At 37.2% G+C, this 16,953-nt stretch overlaps 1 protein-coding gene across 2 annotated transcripts in view; it reads left to right on the top strand.

Moving 5' to 3' along the window:
* Window positions 1-16,953, top strand: part of MOXD1 (monooxygenase DBH like 1) — a 50,571-nt gene that overhangs the window by 8,201 nt on the left and 25,417 nt on the right. For both annotated transcript variants that reach the window (XM_017827302.1, XM_017827310.1), the window contains exons 2-4: window positions 3,368-3,514; window positions 4,955-5,119; window positions 5,477-5,560. In XM_017827302.1, the coding sequence (XP_017682791.1) occupies window positions 3,368-3,514; window positions 4,955-5,119; window positions 5,477-5,560 (396 nt within the window). The remainder of the gene's footprint in view (window positions 1-3,367; window positions 3,515-4,954; window positions 5,120-5,476; window positions 5,561-16,953) is intronic.

The following is a 16,953-nucleotide window of genomic DNA, read 5'->3' as shown; positions in this document are numbered from 1 at the left end:
TTTAATATGGTATTTTATGCAATATTATTAAAGGGAGTACAAAAACTTTAAATGTTTCATGTGTAAACAATTTACATAAGAATATTCTGAAATAAACATCCTTGTTATCATGTAGTATGACCAATAACACTTTTGCAACTTAGTTTTAAACACTCTTTAAATAATCAAAGATATTCATACTAGAACAATATAGTTGCTTCACCCTTTTCTTTCTGTAATTCTTATACTTTTGTAAAGGTGATTTGTAATTTGAAAACTTTATCTTCATTAAACATATGATATATGCTTTTTAGTGTGTATAAGAAACTGAAGAATCTGGGTGCAAGTACTGAATCAGTACTGGACCTGAGAGAGTTTCAAACCATACTTAGACATCCTCAGTTCAGCTGAAATACAGATACCCAACTTACCCTCTCTGGCCTTTTGTGAATCCGTTCTCTATACTGTCGCTTTTCAAAGGCCTTCAGAAGTACCCATCTTTCTCTTTTGACAAGACACAAGGACTTAAATGGAGTGTAGGAAGTCCAAATATGGTGATTTTGATTGCATTTGCAGCATAGGAGCAGGACTTTAATTTATTTTTATTTTTCTACTCTGAAAGGAAGCATAAGATACGTGTGAAGATACAGACGTATATCTATGTAGGTATATCTACAACTAACGTTTTCTCACTTTTCCAAGTTGTGACTGAAAAAGATGTGGCATCATATCTTTTCAGTGTGTCTTCATTTTTGAAAACCTCCTTTTGTTCATTATGTTTTGTATATAAACACAAATCTTAAAGGTTTTTAAGCTCTGATGAGTAAATTGAGCAAAATCTGCACAGTTTGACTTAAAATCTCTGCGAACAGAAAGAGATATGTATAGTTCCTGGGCAATATGGCATTATTTTGTTTTAAAACTGGTAAACAAACAATTTTCATGTGAGATGTTGAGCAATCAAAGTCTGAGTTGTTTAGATCTTTTTTGGTTACATTATTTGGTTTTATTTTTGTGATGAACAGCTGGATAATTTTCAACAAAGGAAGTAAAAATAGTAATAGGAGCAGTTCGCTTACTCCTAAATAGGTCTTGGCAAGTGTGCTTGCAGTTGATTCCTCTTGGGTGTTTCTACTGCGCACAGTGGAATTGTAAGAACTGGGGAATAAACACTGTCTTCCTAGGCACTATATAAATTTGCTTCCCAGGTATTCTCAGCACCTTGATATTCAAGACCTGTTTGAACATAGCGTGTATCAGGCAGAGAAAGTAAGTAGAGACAAGGAATTAATTCTTTCACAAAAATTTTCACATGAGAAAGATTACTGTTAGTTTGTCAGATTAGCATCTAGCCACAGAATAATTTCAGGTGTGCCACTGAAATCAGTGAGGTGCTGTTCATTGTGGACAGCAGAGGTGGGCAGCGAGCACCCGGGCAGGCAGCAATGTGAGTGCCCAACACAGCTCTTGTCCCATGGGGAGGATCCTGGTCCTCTCCTGTGGCCTGGGCTTTGGGACCACCTTCCCCAAAGCATTCGCCAGCAACCACAAAATGAGCCCTTCGTGGTGAGCCAGAGATGTGACCTGACTGTCATGCAGGTAAGTGAAATAATTATAGTGACAGTCACATTATCAAGGCACATCTGAAATGGCAAAGTTCACCAACAAAATATTTGAGTGTGAACACCTAACTTTGCTTCACATTTCTCAGCTTTCCTTCTCACAGGGTTCAGGCAAAGACTTTGAATTTGTTCACATGAGGAAAAGTTGTTCTTGAATTTGTATTCCTCAATATTTCAATGCGTGGGTGCTCTTTCTAATATGAGTGCCTTCCTCCAATTTAAGGTAACATTTCAGCAAAGATATCACACTTCAATAAAAGCTGATGTTCACAAGGTTACATTTCTCGTCCAGACAAGCCCTTACTATTTTCAAGCAGAAGCAGAGATTCCACAGAGGAGTGTTTTCAGAGCAGGAATGATATTGTGTACAGACATGCACTGCCTCTTTCCAAGTTCTGATGCAGGGCTAAAGTGGAGTGTTTTGATGCCATTAATTACCCATCTTCAAAGAACCATCCCAGAACAAGTCTATTATTTCCATCTGGAAAAGCACAAATCCAAAATTATTTCTCTAAATAAACACAACTCATCAGTTCCCTTTCTTTCAGGTCCCAGGTCCTTCTTTTGCTCTTTTTGGTGATTATTTTTTCCATGTGTCTATTCTTTGACAAATGTACTCATTCATTTGTATTTGTAAGAAGTGTTGATAGGAAAAGAAGGACTCTGTGGTCTCTTGCACACACACAGGTTTCTAGGGTGGGGTTAAGTTTAAGATTACAGCTCCTAAATGATCCCTTAGTGAATTAATAAGGCTTCAGTTGTTGTTTATTAGTATCAAAATGCTTGGACATAACATTTTGCAATTTTTCATCTTTGTTATCTCAACTTAAACAAAAGGGGAAAGAGAGAAATCTCTCCAAAAATGAATAGAGGTCCAAACAGCTACAAAAGTAAATGCCTGCCAGAATCACCAGTGCTGCATTATTTTGCAAGGGACACCACACAATTAATGGTGTCTGCCTGTCTGGTGTGAGAAATACATTGATTAGTTAGAAGCAGCAGAAACAGCCTAAAACTCAAAGGAGGGCAACCAGAGAAGTGCGTCTGAGGCAGTGGCCAGCCCTTTTCAGGTGGCTGGTGTAGGAGGAGAGGGAAGGCTGGGTCCCAGCTGCACTGGGCTGCAGGAATTTGGGGTGAGGAGGTTAATGACCTGACATTACTGCCCTGCTACTCCATTGTACCAGGCCTTTGCTGAACCCTTGATGGAGAGCATCTTTCTTATAAACAGTTCCCTAGCCTCTTCCAAAACCTCAGTCTAATCCCAGCCCATCAGCTTTTGAATGAACTGAGCACTTTCTGTCCTAGTTAAGCCATAGGGTTTCTAGTTCCAGTCGATGTTCATTCAAAGTTTGTTTTTGTGGGGAAATAAAAAACATAGGAAAAGTTGTGAAAGGAGGGAATGACTATTGTTGTTACAAATATTAAGTGAAATTAGTTATCTCTGTAATTTCTTCTGAAGTTCATGGCATCCCAGTTATGATAAATAAGGTTTCTTGGTTGTTGGGTACAACCTTTATTTCTGCAGTTATGTCAGACAACCTGTTGCTAAAGTTATTCAAGATGTCCTTTAAGCTGCTTATCGAGGAGACTTGCTTTCTTGGAGATTTTGTATGAAAAAATAGTTCAGTGCCACCTCACATTTATCATTTGCTTCAAAACTGATACTTCAGAACTTTACATGTTTCAAGGGGCTTCAGTATTAGACATAGAATTTCATTTTTAATATTAAATTTTAATAATAATGGGTCACCTTTTCTTTAAAACAGGATTATTTTACAGATGAAAACAGAGTACTAAAAAAGGACCCTCAACAGGATTACCATCTGGAATATGCCATGGAAAACAGTACACATACAATATTGGCTTTTAGCAGAGATCTGCACACTTGTGACACAAACGACAAGAGCATAACGGTAAGAGACTCTCACTATATGTAGACAGATGAAGTAATTTTTACAGGTTAATTGTATATGTAGTTATTAAACTGGTTATTAAAATCTCTTTTTAGTAAAAAGACAGAATTAGAGAAATTCACTTTCCAAAATATCTGTTTGCTCAACTTAAATTAACCAAGCAAATATCTTGTGCTAGTTTTATTAAGCTGTTATATTTTCATTTCTGCTTTCTTTGTCCTTTGTACTTTAATACATTATGTTCTTTAATTTCTAACAAGAGTACAGAGGATTGAAACAGGTATCTCTGGTCCATCAAGTCCCAGATGCCACAGTTCCAATCATTCAAGATGCCAAATTAAGAAACAGTTTTTAGATATTACACTAACTTGTAATTGATCTTAGAAACAGATTTTTAAAAAGTTTGGAGCAGACATATTTAAAATATCTATTTATTTCTTTATTCAAAATTAAGAAGTTAAAGAATTTTATGGTAAAAATTTCCACGGTAAAATATTTTTCATGTTAAATTCTTGTGTTGCCCTAGAGACTGCTGTGCCATTTCCTAAGTGTAATTTTAAATTACATGAAATTGATGACTTCTGTATTGGAAATGGCAGATAAGTTAGACAAATTTGCAAGGCGTTCTATGCTTTGGCTTGTTTAGTACTTATTTTGGAAGCTGTAGTGTAAGAGTAAAACAGTATTTGCTTTATCTATGTTTTCATAACATATGCAATAATAGCAACACGAGAGGCTGAAAGATGCAGGAAGCAAAGGAAGCAAACCACAGCTGTATAAACCACCAGTTTTCCAGGCAGTCAATGGATCTCTGTTTTTCACACCTGCTCCAAATTCTGAGCATAATTTAACATTCTGGGACACTTCAGGATTTATTAGAGCACTTTGACTCAAGGGTGATTATTGCAACCTGAGAATAGTTTGCAAGAACTGATCTCTGAGTGCAGTGACTCTAGAATGATTTTTAAGATGTAAATCTGTCCTGTAATTGAATGTCTATCTTCCCTAGTATGTAAAGACAGCATTTCACTGAAGGTATTCACATCTTCACAGATCTGAGCCTGGAAAAAATTTGGCAGAAAATCTCATTGCTGGCCAAATAAGTAATATCTCTAAAAAAATATTTGTCATGCATTTAGTTGGATACCTCTTTATGAATCTGTTCTGCCATTTGCAGATAGGATTTCAACTCACAACATTAGGGAAAGAATTTCTCAGAGAAAGATTTAACTTCTTTGTATCTCCAGTGAACCCTATACATTATTAATTTTAAAGGCAAAATTGTGTAAGTAGGTGACTGCTCCTCTGGTATACATTGTCATTGTTCAAATACAGCTACATCTATGTCATACAATTGTAGGAACTATGTGAACTATGTAAGGAAGATGTTGCTTCTATTCCTTATGGGTTTTTTGTTTGGTTTTGGTCTGTTTTTTTCAGGAGAGCACAGTGCGGGTAATCTGGGCCTACCACCACAAAGACATGGGAGAAGCGGGTCAAAATTACCATGGATCTAATCGTGGCACAAAGAGTCTACGTTTGCTAAATCCTGAGAAAGAAGTCTTATCTGCCTCTCTGCCATACTTTGACTTGACAAACAAAGACGTAAGTTACTCCATGTTTTGAGTTTATGTGGAGATGGGAATAAAGTGGTAGCCAAAGCTTTGGGCTTACACAACAGGTAGTGTGACTTCTATATATAGATTAAATATAAGGAAGGAATTCTCCACTATGAGGTTGATGTAACAGGTTGCTCAGAGAAGCTGTGCATGTCTCATCCCTGCAAGTGTTCAAAGTCAGGCTGGATGGGACTTTGAGCAGCCTGGTTTAGTGGAAGGTGTCCCTGCCCATGGTGAGGGGATTGACATAGGGTGGGATAGATGTTCTCTAAGGTCCCTTCCAAGCCAGACCATTCTGTGATTCTATGATAATATTGTGTTCTTGCCCTTTTTATTAAGACAGGTGCCTGTACCAGACAAGGATACAACATATTGGTGCCAAATGTTTAAGATTCCCATACAACATGAAAAGCATCACGTGACAAAGGTGAGTGATTCAGACTGACTAACTTTAGAGGAACTCAGATAATAATTACACTTCAATTCTTGCACTTCAAAAGTTTTTTACTGCTTACTGGAGGGAAGTACTGCTTACTTCAGAAACATGGGTCAAGCGTATGTGTATGTGTGCCCAGGACTTGATTCAGGTGTGCCCTGACAACTGCATGCACAAGGACAGAGTCCCTTTCTTTCTGTTCTTTTCTCTTCTCCTTTGTCCTCTCTCCTTTAAGAAAATGAGGTTGAAAATTATTTCTGTCTGTAAATATTTCCGGGAAAGACTAAGTAAAAAACCATGTTACATTAGGTTTCTACTTTTATATAGGAATTTAATGAATTGCTTTTAACAGATAGTAATTTTAGATTAAAAAAATAATTAAATGGTGATGTTTGTTCAAATAAAGGACCAGGTTCTTATTTGATTCCAGTCACCTCTCTTGCGATGGCCATTGTGGAGTTATGCCACGTTATGTCACATAGGCAAAGACACCGTTATCTTCAGCCATGTAAAAGCCAAATATTATGAAAAAAGAGGTGATGTTGTAGTTTATTTAAAAATTAGTGAAAATGTGTGTGTAAACATTCACACAAGACTCAGAAGAATCCTAGGTGATTTTAAAACCCGCATGCATAAACATGTTTTCATATAACACATTTTCTATCTTTTCTTTCAGTTTGAAATTGAAAGCTTAGGAGTGCTGAGCAAAAGATAGTGCTCACAATTCTTCCCAGGAGCAATGTACTGAAGACCTCATAAAAGAACAACTTCTTACTGTTCTAAAAGTCATAAGATAGCACAGTGATGTAGTTCTGGCCCTCAGTTTTATGTTCTTTAAACTCTTAAATGCTTTAAGTATACAATTCTATTCCATTTTTTTATTATTGTCAGTCATATTTTTCCAGTGCTTTCAGTAAGACTGAAACTTTAAATTAACTCAGACTACATATGATCCCCAGTGTAAGTCTGATAAATACCTATAATGATTCTGAAATTTTGGGGGTTTCTGCACTATCAGAATGAACAGTTGCAAGGCCCAAATTTCTGCTTTCAGGCACTTGATCTTTAATCACCTTTGAAATGTATGACAGCTACTTTCACAGATCTTTATGAAAAGCAGACTTTGCTTGTATTATGGTGTATATGTCAAGATTCCTAATTTTCTGCTTTCAAGTGAGAGTTTTAAATGGTAGGATTAGAATTCAAGCTTTCCATGTTAAATTTGGTGGAAGGTGTAGATACACGTTCTGCTAAAAGATTCTCTGGAATATATTTTCTAAATATTTTGCCTGACTGCACATACAGTTGCTCAGTTTTTAAAAAATTGTGATTAGTTAAAACTAAACCAAGATTTTAGCTCAGAAATACATTGATTAATTTTTCAGAATAGTTTTATATTTTTTTATTTTTAAAATGTATAAAGAATATTAAAATTTTAGAGATAGTATTTTCAGAAATGCATTTTTTTAAAATAAAATTGAAAGTTAGAGTGTAATCCTTAGTGATTTTCCATCTTCAAAAAACAAGAAAATTTCATGTTACTGCTTAAAAAATGTTTAGAGAGGGAAAAACTAATACAGAAAGAGAGTAGAACTATGTAGGAACACTCCCCTAACCTTTCCTTTCAGGGACACAACTTATATTTTCATATAGTGACTTTTTTTAGATGACACATAGAGGGTTGCTGTGGAATTGTATCTATGTTCTCTCGCAAACTGATTAAACATTTCCTAAAGCCTACTGATACACAAAGGATGGGGCTTATGGCTACTCAGGAAGACATTAGCTATGCAAACAAAGATTGAATTTCACAAAGGGGAGGACAGATGAACTATTTGGCCTGATCAAACTGTCTGTGTTAGTTAAATACTTTTGTAGATGTTGATTCTGGATTCATTCTGTAACACAGTTTTCACACAAATCTACACATCTCATTTTTACAGACAGAAAAAAAAGGTTTAGAAATGGTACAAATTTGTCCCTGGTATGATTTATTCTACTTCAGTAATGTACATGTGAACTGACTTTTGCCATTTCTGTCCTCTTGTATGATTTTGTGGAGCACTGAAGTGCACAGCTCAGTGCTTGCTGGACAACCTGTGCCACCAAAAATGTGTGCTTAGCTGTGCTGATATGTAAATCTGCTGATAATCTGGAGTCTCAAGTGGGTGCAACAACCACAACAGGAATTTTTTTTTTCATATGTTCAGCTCTTCTCTGTCATTCTTTCCTTCTTGAAAATTGCTCTGAGCATTTTATAGTAAAGTGTTTTTTTAAAAAAAATCAGTTTCATCAGGAAAGCATGATGTTTTAATGAAGGAAACTGAAAAAAATCAGACCTGTCATTAGAGGTAGAGGACAAGACTTTTAATCGTTTCTGGTTAACAAATGCCAGGTTCTGAATTCAGGTTCTGAATGCAAAAGGATTGTTTAATTTCTATTGACTGCATTGTTTTTAAAAAGAGTGACTATAAGCTCTTAGCCAGAATATATTTAAGGTATTTACAAATATATTTCGTAGATACAATCTGATGGTGCAACAGATGGGTAACATAACACTTGGACTTAGGCTTCATCTACTCTAGTGTTTTAGTTTCTTCTGTTAGCACAAGGCGAAGAAATAACTAGCATAAAAGATCTCAAATTTAGTCAAAAGTAAATTATGTAGGACCTTAAGTCTTTTCTTTCTCTTTACATAATAGTCATGTTGCTTTCTGGGAATCCCAGGTAATGGGAAAGAGCATATTTTCATTGATCAAGCATGCACCATGACATGTAAATCATGAAAGAGATAAGACTGTAATCTTGTGTTTGTCTCGTATGTAGAATAAGGACATGAATAAGTGATTCAGTAATTTCTCCTTGTGCTGCATTTACCAATGGAGAATAGAGCTTCACTGCAATAAAAGGGCGCCCAGCCAGGGTTAGGACTTCTCTGTTAAATCTTCCTTTGCTTCACATCTCTTGCAACTTTTTCCCTAGGGAAGAGATTGTGTCTTCCTACATGTCCCTACAAAGCCTTCCATTACAAGATCTTTTGTAATGCCTCCAGGAACTTCTGGAGAGATAACTCATAATAACATTATGCCTGCTAAGAAATAAAACAGAATAAGAAATTTCTCAATAGCTGGGCATAACAGTGATAATAATTACCCAGATCACAACCAAAACCAGGCACCGAGCTGGTTTTGTGACTAATGGTGTACATCACTCCTCAGTTCAAGCTGCCCACCCTGCTGAATTGTGACTGTTTGAAAATTTGTTAAACTTCTACAGATTTTCCCTCTCATGTGTTTTCTGATAGCAGAACCAATTACAAGGGAAATAGGTAAATTTTGAAAACAATAATATGCAAAACAGATGAAAGGACTTTGTTGGAGGTAATAGCAGGCAACCATCTTTCTTCAAAACACCTATTTGCAGGATGGCTCTGCAGTGGTCCTGGAGTGGTGGACCTTGGTTGCTATTCACACAGGAGAACACATGGCTGCCTGCCTGCAAACTCTTCCTGCAGCGATGTGTGCATTGGCCTGTTGTGCTGCTTTGAGCTTCAGGCTGTGGTATGTGCCTCAGGCTTACTACCCAAGGGATTTTTACTTTTCTCATGTACCGAAATTAGCTGAGAGCCTTCTCAGAAGTAGCTTTCTTAGAAAAAAACATTCCATTTCTTGGCCCAGACTTTCCAGAGATGGGTTTAAGACTATGTCTTGCTAGGATTTTTGCAGTTCTCTGTAAATATGATTATTCTAACTGGTCCTGAATGTGCCTCTTAATCGCATCCCTAAAAGAAAGTTCTCTGTTTTCACTGATTGCACCTTGGGAAGGACCTTCGCTCCAGCAGGACCTGTCAGAGGGAGAGAGAGAGAGAGACCCACTGGTAGAGCAGACACACAGGCATGTCCATGCACCCACCTTTGCATGAAAATGCCATGCTGAGGACAGCTCCTTGGGTGTGGAGAGCCCACAAAGGCAGAGACACTGAATACCAGGTTTGGGAGAGGGGCTGGCAGAGACAGCTAACCCTGGGGAGCACACCCTGAAAAGGGGAGTCTCTGCAGCACCCTCCCTCTTGTAAATTACCTGTTTTTAAAGTCTCTTTCTTATTACTTTTTCAGGTTAAAAAAAAAAAGTTATTCAGTGGCAGCACACTGGAAAACTTCCAAAATCCTGTCATGTTTGTACTGTTAGGATGTCTGATTTTCATGATTTTCAGTGTGTGTGGATATGTGTGTGCTGACACATCTCTTTCTATTTTGATAAGCTGTAAGTCTATTTGCTGACAATTGGGTTTTTTTCTGTCTATTTGCTGAATTTATTTTTTGCTCATTGTGAGGTGACATCATGCAGATATTTACCATTAGCAAGAAAGAGAAAATTTGTTTTACATCCATGAGAAATACTTCTCAGTGTTCCAGTAAATACTGTTTTTGCTTTATGTTCAGAGCTTGCTCTTACTGCTTTTTCTACTCATGTTTCTACAGATACAGCTCTTCTTTATTACCGTCTTTAGCTTAGGTTTCAATACTCTGTGTCTTTTGTTACTTAATGTAATTGTACTGCTTATTAAAATAACTGCATTTGCTAAAGATTCATTACTCTGGCTTCACATTAACCACAGATCTCCCATATACTTGATTATTTTTTCCACTGCAATTAAGAAACTTTAAGATAGCATTTCCTCTGTTGTCTCTAGATTTTCTGTGAATCCTCTAGACCTGTGGTCTCCCACTCCACCTGACAAATTATTTAATTCTGTGTGTAAACCGAAAATTTACAGCATATACTAGTGAAGCAATAGTATGTTTATCCTACATGCCAGACATGCCATCATGAATTTGTGAGAAGCTTTTCAGCTTCAGTGCATAGCAAGTCTGTGCTAGTTTCAACATTGTAAATTTTCCCTCCATGTTTTCTTAATTCCTTTGAAATACACTGTGTTTTCCTTAGAAAAAGTAGTTCCCCAGGCTTCATTAGTAATAATCCTGTAGTGAAAAATATGTCAAATATTGAATTTCACTTTAAGAGTAGGAAAAATAATTTATGTAAAATAAAAACTATAATTGGATAGCAGGGTCACTTAGCTGTATCTACATGTCCTTTTTCTAAGAACTACTCATTTTCTTTCAGTCTCAAACTTTCTAGGTTTTTTCCAAAACTAGTATAGTCAGAGAAATACCAGCAAAAAGGCTGTGATGTGGCCATGCTCACAAGCATAAAATACTTCTGATTCTGTAAGAGAGCTTTTTTAATGGGATGTCCACTTTTAGAGGACCTTTAGCATCAGAAAGGAGGATGGTAGGTTGCTTTTTGTAAGGTCTTAAACATTTGGATTCTTGTAGAAAGTAGTCCTTCTATATGCATTATTTGAACTAGCTTATGAAAATGGAATGAGTAGGTTTAGCACTGCTGAAATGGGGAATAAACCCCATCCTAGGGATGAGGCTATGTGGTCAAAATTCAATATCGCTTAAGTACAACTCATGAATACTCAGGAAACATGTTAAAGACAGTCAATTTTCAACCATGGAGATGTGCTTCCTTTTGTCTGACTTGACTTATCCAAGGGTCTGAGTCAGCTGCTTAATTGACCTTTATAGTGACAAAACTAGCTGTATATCATCCTGAGAAGGTGTCTGAAATGTACGAGCTCAAGCACCCCCTGTATGGTTCAATCTCTCTCTCTCCATTGACGATGAGAGAACCCAGAGAACCAGTCTGTGCTAGATAACTAACTCTTAGATGAGTGAATCAGGAAGACATATCCCACCAGAAAGGTCAAGGGAGAGAAGAGATTATGTTAGAAGCAAATATTGCAAAATAATACTTTTTTAAAAAAAATTTGCTTTTGGGAAAAATGGGCTTTTCTTAGCCACAACCCTATGTGATTTTTTTTGGCACTAAACTTACAATGTGAGTAGTGAAACAGGCTAAGCATATAATCAGAAAAAACTTAATTATTTAGCATTAGCTGAGAAGCATTACATTGGGCATATTTTTATATAAGCACCAAAGTTTTCCACTACTGATCTCCTTAGAAGATGGAGTTTCTTTTCAATTAAAGAAAGGCCTGTATTAGAACACACCAGCAGCTGCTAGTTAATCTTCATGTTCTGTTTCGGGGCAAACTCTGATAAGGAAGTAAAAACTCCAAAAAACTTGTTGCCAAGGGTAACTTTGCTTTTTGACAGTGGAATGCTTTAGTAATACCAAAGACCTCAGTGTGAAAACACAAAGGGACTCCAGTTTAAGAGACTGATTGATTGGAAGCCAGAAGGCAAGCTTGTATCTTGCCGTACCTAAATGAGGGCACTGATTTTTAACTTGAGTGATACCAGACAGTAACTGCTTGTTATTCTCTTGGGCTTGAACTTTTACATTTTGCTAAATGTGATAACTAGCAAATTGCACTATGCAGCCTGATATAATATAATGTTCTATATTTTCCCATACGTTCCCCTACAAAGCAATTGCACCCTCGCTAAACTAGATTGGCAACCAAACAATCATCTTAGGTTGCAAAGCTTGTAAGCTATCTGCCCTTTGATCTGGAGGGCTGGCTCTTCAGTGCAAGCCTGAATTGGCCCATTAGGTTTAGCAGTGCTAAAGATTCATGTAACCGAACAGGCTGGAAAATAAAAGTTTCCCAAGCACTGTCTCAGGAAATAACAGAAATACATTATTCTCTCATATTCTACTAAATTATTTCATATGTAAAACTGTTTGAGATAGTATTGCTTTCTGTGATCAAAGATTAAATTACGCATGACCACAGATTTTACTATCACACCAAACAATATTTCTTACAGAACATATTCTTATTTTGTGGTAGTCTTTCATTTCACTTTTATGTGTTAATGATAAGAATGCTCATGTTATGCAGTTTTTTCTGCATTACTTATTCCATACTTAGTATGTGAAAATAGCCTACTCATTTTTGTTATCAGCAAAGTTGAACATCTAGTTAATTTAGCCCATTTTCTTTTAATTTTTGCTTTTTAAATAAAAACAACATCTATCCATAAAGGCAATGTATTTACTATGCCAGCATGTGGTTGGAAAATACGTGTGCTATGTGATTTTCTGGTTAAATAAAAATCAAAACGTGTGTAATTTCTAATTACATTCAGGGTTTAATGTCAGGAGCTTTAACTTAAGATGTGATCAAAGGTGAGAATGGAAAAGAGAAATGAACTCTTTTAGTGAAGATGTCTGAGTTCCACCTCCCAATTCTGAGATGATATGTAGTGTGATCTTCAGGAGAGGATTCTTAATGATTACCCCATTTAGTCTTGTGCTACGTCTTTATTTTTTCTTCCTCTTCCTTAGATTTGTTTTAGTGTAAGCCTGTGACTTCTTGTCTGAAAAGATAAGAAAATTGTATCTAGAAATTGTCTGCAACCAAACAATCAACGCTTCTTATCACAGCAGGCAATAAAATACTTTAGAGTAGGTTTGGGCCTAAGATCAGCAATTATGAAGCATATTTTGTGCCTGTATCAGAATAGCAGGCTCATAGGTAGTAACATCTGTCTTGATGGGGGTTGTGTGGATGGATCACACAACAAATCTAACTTGGTCCTACTAGCATCTTGGCATTGCTTCTTAAGATCAAATTTCTAATTCAGACAAATCACACAGTAGCAGAATCTTAAGCAAATTTTCTATAGGGCTGATATAATTGCCCTATATATGATGTTATGATACCCCCTCCATCTCTGCTTCCCCTTGCAGTCCACAGTAGTCGCAGCTATGTCTAGAGCATAGATTCATTGACTTCTTTTTAGTAACAGTGGGAAAATAGACAGACAATGGGCAGACAATGCTACTGTGCTGCGTCCACACATAGCATACTGCATTGGGTTTGCAGAGCCAGGTTTTGGTAGCGGGGCGGCTACAGGGGTGGGTTCTGTGAAAAGCTGCTAAAAACTTCCTCTATGTCCAGCATAGCCAATGCCAGGCAGGTTCAAGACAGGCTTGCAGCTGGCTAAGACTGAGCCAATCAGGAATGATGGTAACACATCTGTGATAACATATTTAATAAGAGAAAAAAAAAGTTATTGCATGGAAGTAATTGTGGCCAGTGAATTGAGGAGTGAGAATATGTGAGGAACAACTCTGGAGACACGAAGGTCAGTGGAGAAGGAGGGGGAGGAGTTACTCTGGGCACTGGAGCTGAGATTATCTTACAGCCTGTGGTGAAGACCATGGTGAAGTAGCTGTGCCCCTGCAGCCTATGGAGGACCACGGGGATGCAGAGATCCACCTGCAGCCTGTGGAGGAGACCCATGCCAGAGCAGGTGGATGCCCAAAAGAGGGCTGTGGATCCATGGGAAACCTGTGCTGGAGCAGGCACCTGGCAGGGAACGGCAGACCCATGGAGAGAGAAGCCCACACTGGAGCAGGTTTTTCTGGTAGGACTTGTGGCCTTGTGGGAGACTCACACTGGAGATGCCTATGCCTGAAGGACTGCACCCCATGGAAGAGTGACCCAGGTTGCAGCAGTTCACAGAGAACTGTTGCCCGTGGGACGGACTCCTGTTGGACAACTTGGCAGGGGACTATCTCCCATGGGAGGGACCCCATGGTGGAGCAGAAGAAGGACTCTTCTCCCTTAGCAGAGGCAGAAACAAGTCATGATGAACTGACCATAACCCCCATTCCCCATCTCCCTGTGCCACTGGTGAGAGGGAGGAGGTAGAGCTTGGGAAGGAGGGAGGGATGTGGGAAAGGTGTTTTTAAGATTTATTTTACTTCTCATTATCTTGAACTGATTTTGTCAGCAATAAATTCAATTAACATCCCAAAGTTGAGCCTGTTTTGCCCATGATAGTATTCAATGAGTGATCTCTCCTGGTCCTTATCTCAACTCATGAGTTTTCGCTATATTTTCTCTCCCCTGTCAACTTGTGGAGGGGAGTGATTGAGCGGCTTTGGTGTGTGCCTGGCATCCAGCCAGGGTCAACCCACTACACATATATGACATCAAAATCCATACACATGACAAATGAACCACTGGTAGATGGTGAATAGTTTCTCCTTACACCAAGACTGATGTTATACCTGCATGGAAATAATTTACATCTTGTATCTAACTGAAATGCACAAAAAATCCACCCAAACACAAAACACCTAATCCTGAGAAAAACTAAATATCTAAGCAAATTATTATAAACTACAATTTAATGCTCTTCAGTCTCCTTTTTCAATCCCCTCACTTTCGTTGCTATGGCTTAAGTTGCTAGAACTGAAGCTGTGTCTTTCTGTTTTGAGAAGTGCCAATCACAGATTTGGTTTCTAGAGAATTGCTATGGTATAATTTTAATATAGACTTTAAAAGAACCATGTAATCTGAAAATAGCCCGTGTTGTGTGATTTCATGCTTGTGTTGAGGTGTGTTAAATCCTACAGAAGGGTACCAGGACCTGACTTTGGGTGAGAAAATTTGGAAAAATTAGTGTTAATATGAGCATTACTTAACTGCACTTATTTTGTATATTAACCCTGCAAATATACATTTTTAGAGGGTTATGAGCAATAGTTCCTTAGAGCTGTTCTTCTGGCACAGGAGGCTGTGTCATGTCAAAATCGTAAGCCCTGTGCTTATTTAATCCCATGCTTTCCCTTCAGCAAACTATAGGTGCCAGGGTGTGCAGGTTGGTGACTCTTCTAGAGGCTCAGTATTCAAATGCTTAAGGTCTTTCTCACATTTGTTCACTTTTGGTCGTCCTTCACAGAAGTCAGCATGTCCTTTTCAGAAAATTTGTTTCCTAATAGAATACTTCTGTGTGTGTAAAACAAAAAAGGGACAGGTTGTAAATTCTCGCATGCTCTGTCTTTGGGCAAAGCTGTGCGTTCACTCCCAAGCAGGAGGAGAAAAAGTGCAATGTTATTTAACTACGTGATTGAATGAGAATGTTTTGCAGTTGTACAATAGAATTAAAACCTTCTCCGTTGCTATCTCAAAAAATAGGTAGACATTGCTGTGCATGAATGGTGATTTCAGAATTTCACAAAGGGAGTACCTTCACTGACTTTATTATTTATACTATTCAAATTGTATGTTCCTCTTAAATATATATAAACTCATTATAGAGTACCTGTTTTGGCTTTAGATCTGAAACATATTTGGTTTCATATTACTTTATTATGATATTGTTTTCACAGGGAAGTAATGATGCTGATGATTAATTGACGATTAATTGACAAATAATTCTGCTTGGAGTGTGTCAGCTGTTCTGAGAGGCTATGGTCATACTGAATACCGCAACCACTCTGCCAGTGCTGCTGCTGCTGCTTAGGAGTGCAATGAGTGTATTGCCAGGAAGTGTAATTAAATGAAACATGTTTTTTCTTGACTTGAGCTTTTTATGAGATTGTTCCTCAGGGTTATACTTTTTAACTGTTACTAAATGCGTTATCTTAAATCTTCAGACATACGTCAGGCAGAAGCAATGTTTTATGAGTATTTTTTTAAGCTATACTTCTTTTGGATGTAGTCTAAATTACTGTATGTCTTTAAAGTCTGGAACTCCTTATGAGTGGCAGAGTTCCAGGTGATTAAATAGGAATAAGAACTTAAGAATGGACTTCATGGCAGAGAGAACAAGAAGTCCCAAACTCTTCTCTAGTTCTCATTTTTAAATGTTTGGGATTATTGTTTATTGTGTTTTTTTATTCCTCTTTCTTAATTAAAATATTTAAGGTATTCTGCACACTGACTTGCAAAATTCTGGATGTAGAGTGTAATCATTAGAAATACTATGTGGGAATAGGCAGATTTGTGTAAATTTAGATAAATGGCCTCCTCTTTCAGCTAGCAGCACATCAACAATTACCTTTTACCTGAAAGTACGTATTCTTTCCCAATAAATATTCTGCAGCTTTAAACAGAGGTATGTTAATTACTTCTTTATGCCATATACTAATAAAACTTAACTTAAATAAGAGCCTTCATTGAACAATGCAGTTACTGAGTTAAAAAAAATCTTTTTTTAGATAAAGAACAGGAAATATCTGCTTTGAATAAAGTTTTCTATTTACGTGGTAAGGACTTTTCCTCCACAGTGATGTTAGGATTTTTGTTCTGCATTTTAAAGTGTACTCAAAACCAGTTGAACAGAAATGCCAGTAATATAGCTTAAATCAACCAATCAATCAATCAATTAAGTTAGCACTGTTATTTCAATTTAGGATTATGTCTGGTATTTGAATCTCACTTTGGAAAATAACCCAACCCAAATATATTAAGTACAAATCATAGAAATTTCAATACCTTAAGTTGCATGGAAGTCTTTGTCTGGAAAATTTCCATCCTCCAAAGAAACCTTATGTAATCACATGATAAGATTAATGTTGGGGATATCTCTGTTGCCTGCACCTTTTTC

The sequence above is a fragment of the Lepidothrix coronata genome, unplaced genomic scaffold (genome assembly GCF_001604755.1).
Source record: "Lepidothrix coronata isolate B3197 unplaced genomic scaffold, Lepidothrix_coronata-1.0 Scaffold5, whole genome shotgun sequence".
NCBI lineage: Eukaryota > Metazoa > Chordata > Aves > Passeriformes > Pipridae > Lepidothrix > Lepidothrix coronata.
This window is presented reverse-complemented; position numbering and strand designations above follow the sequence as displayed.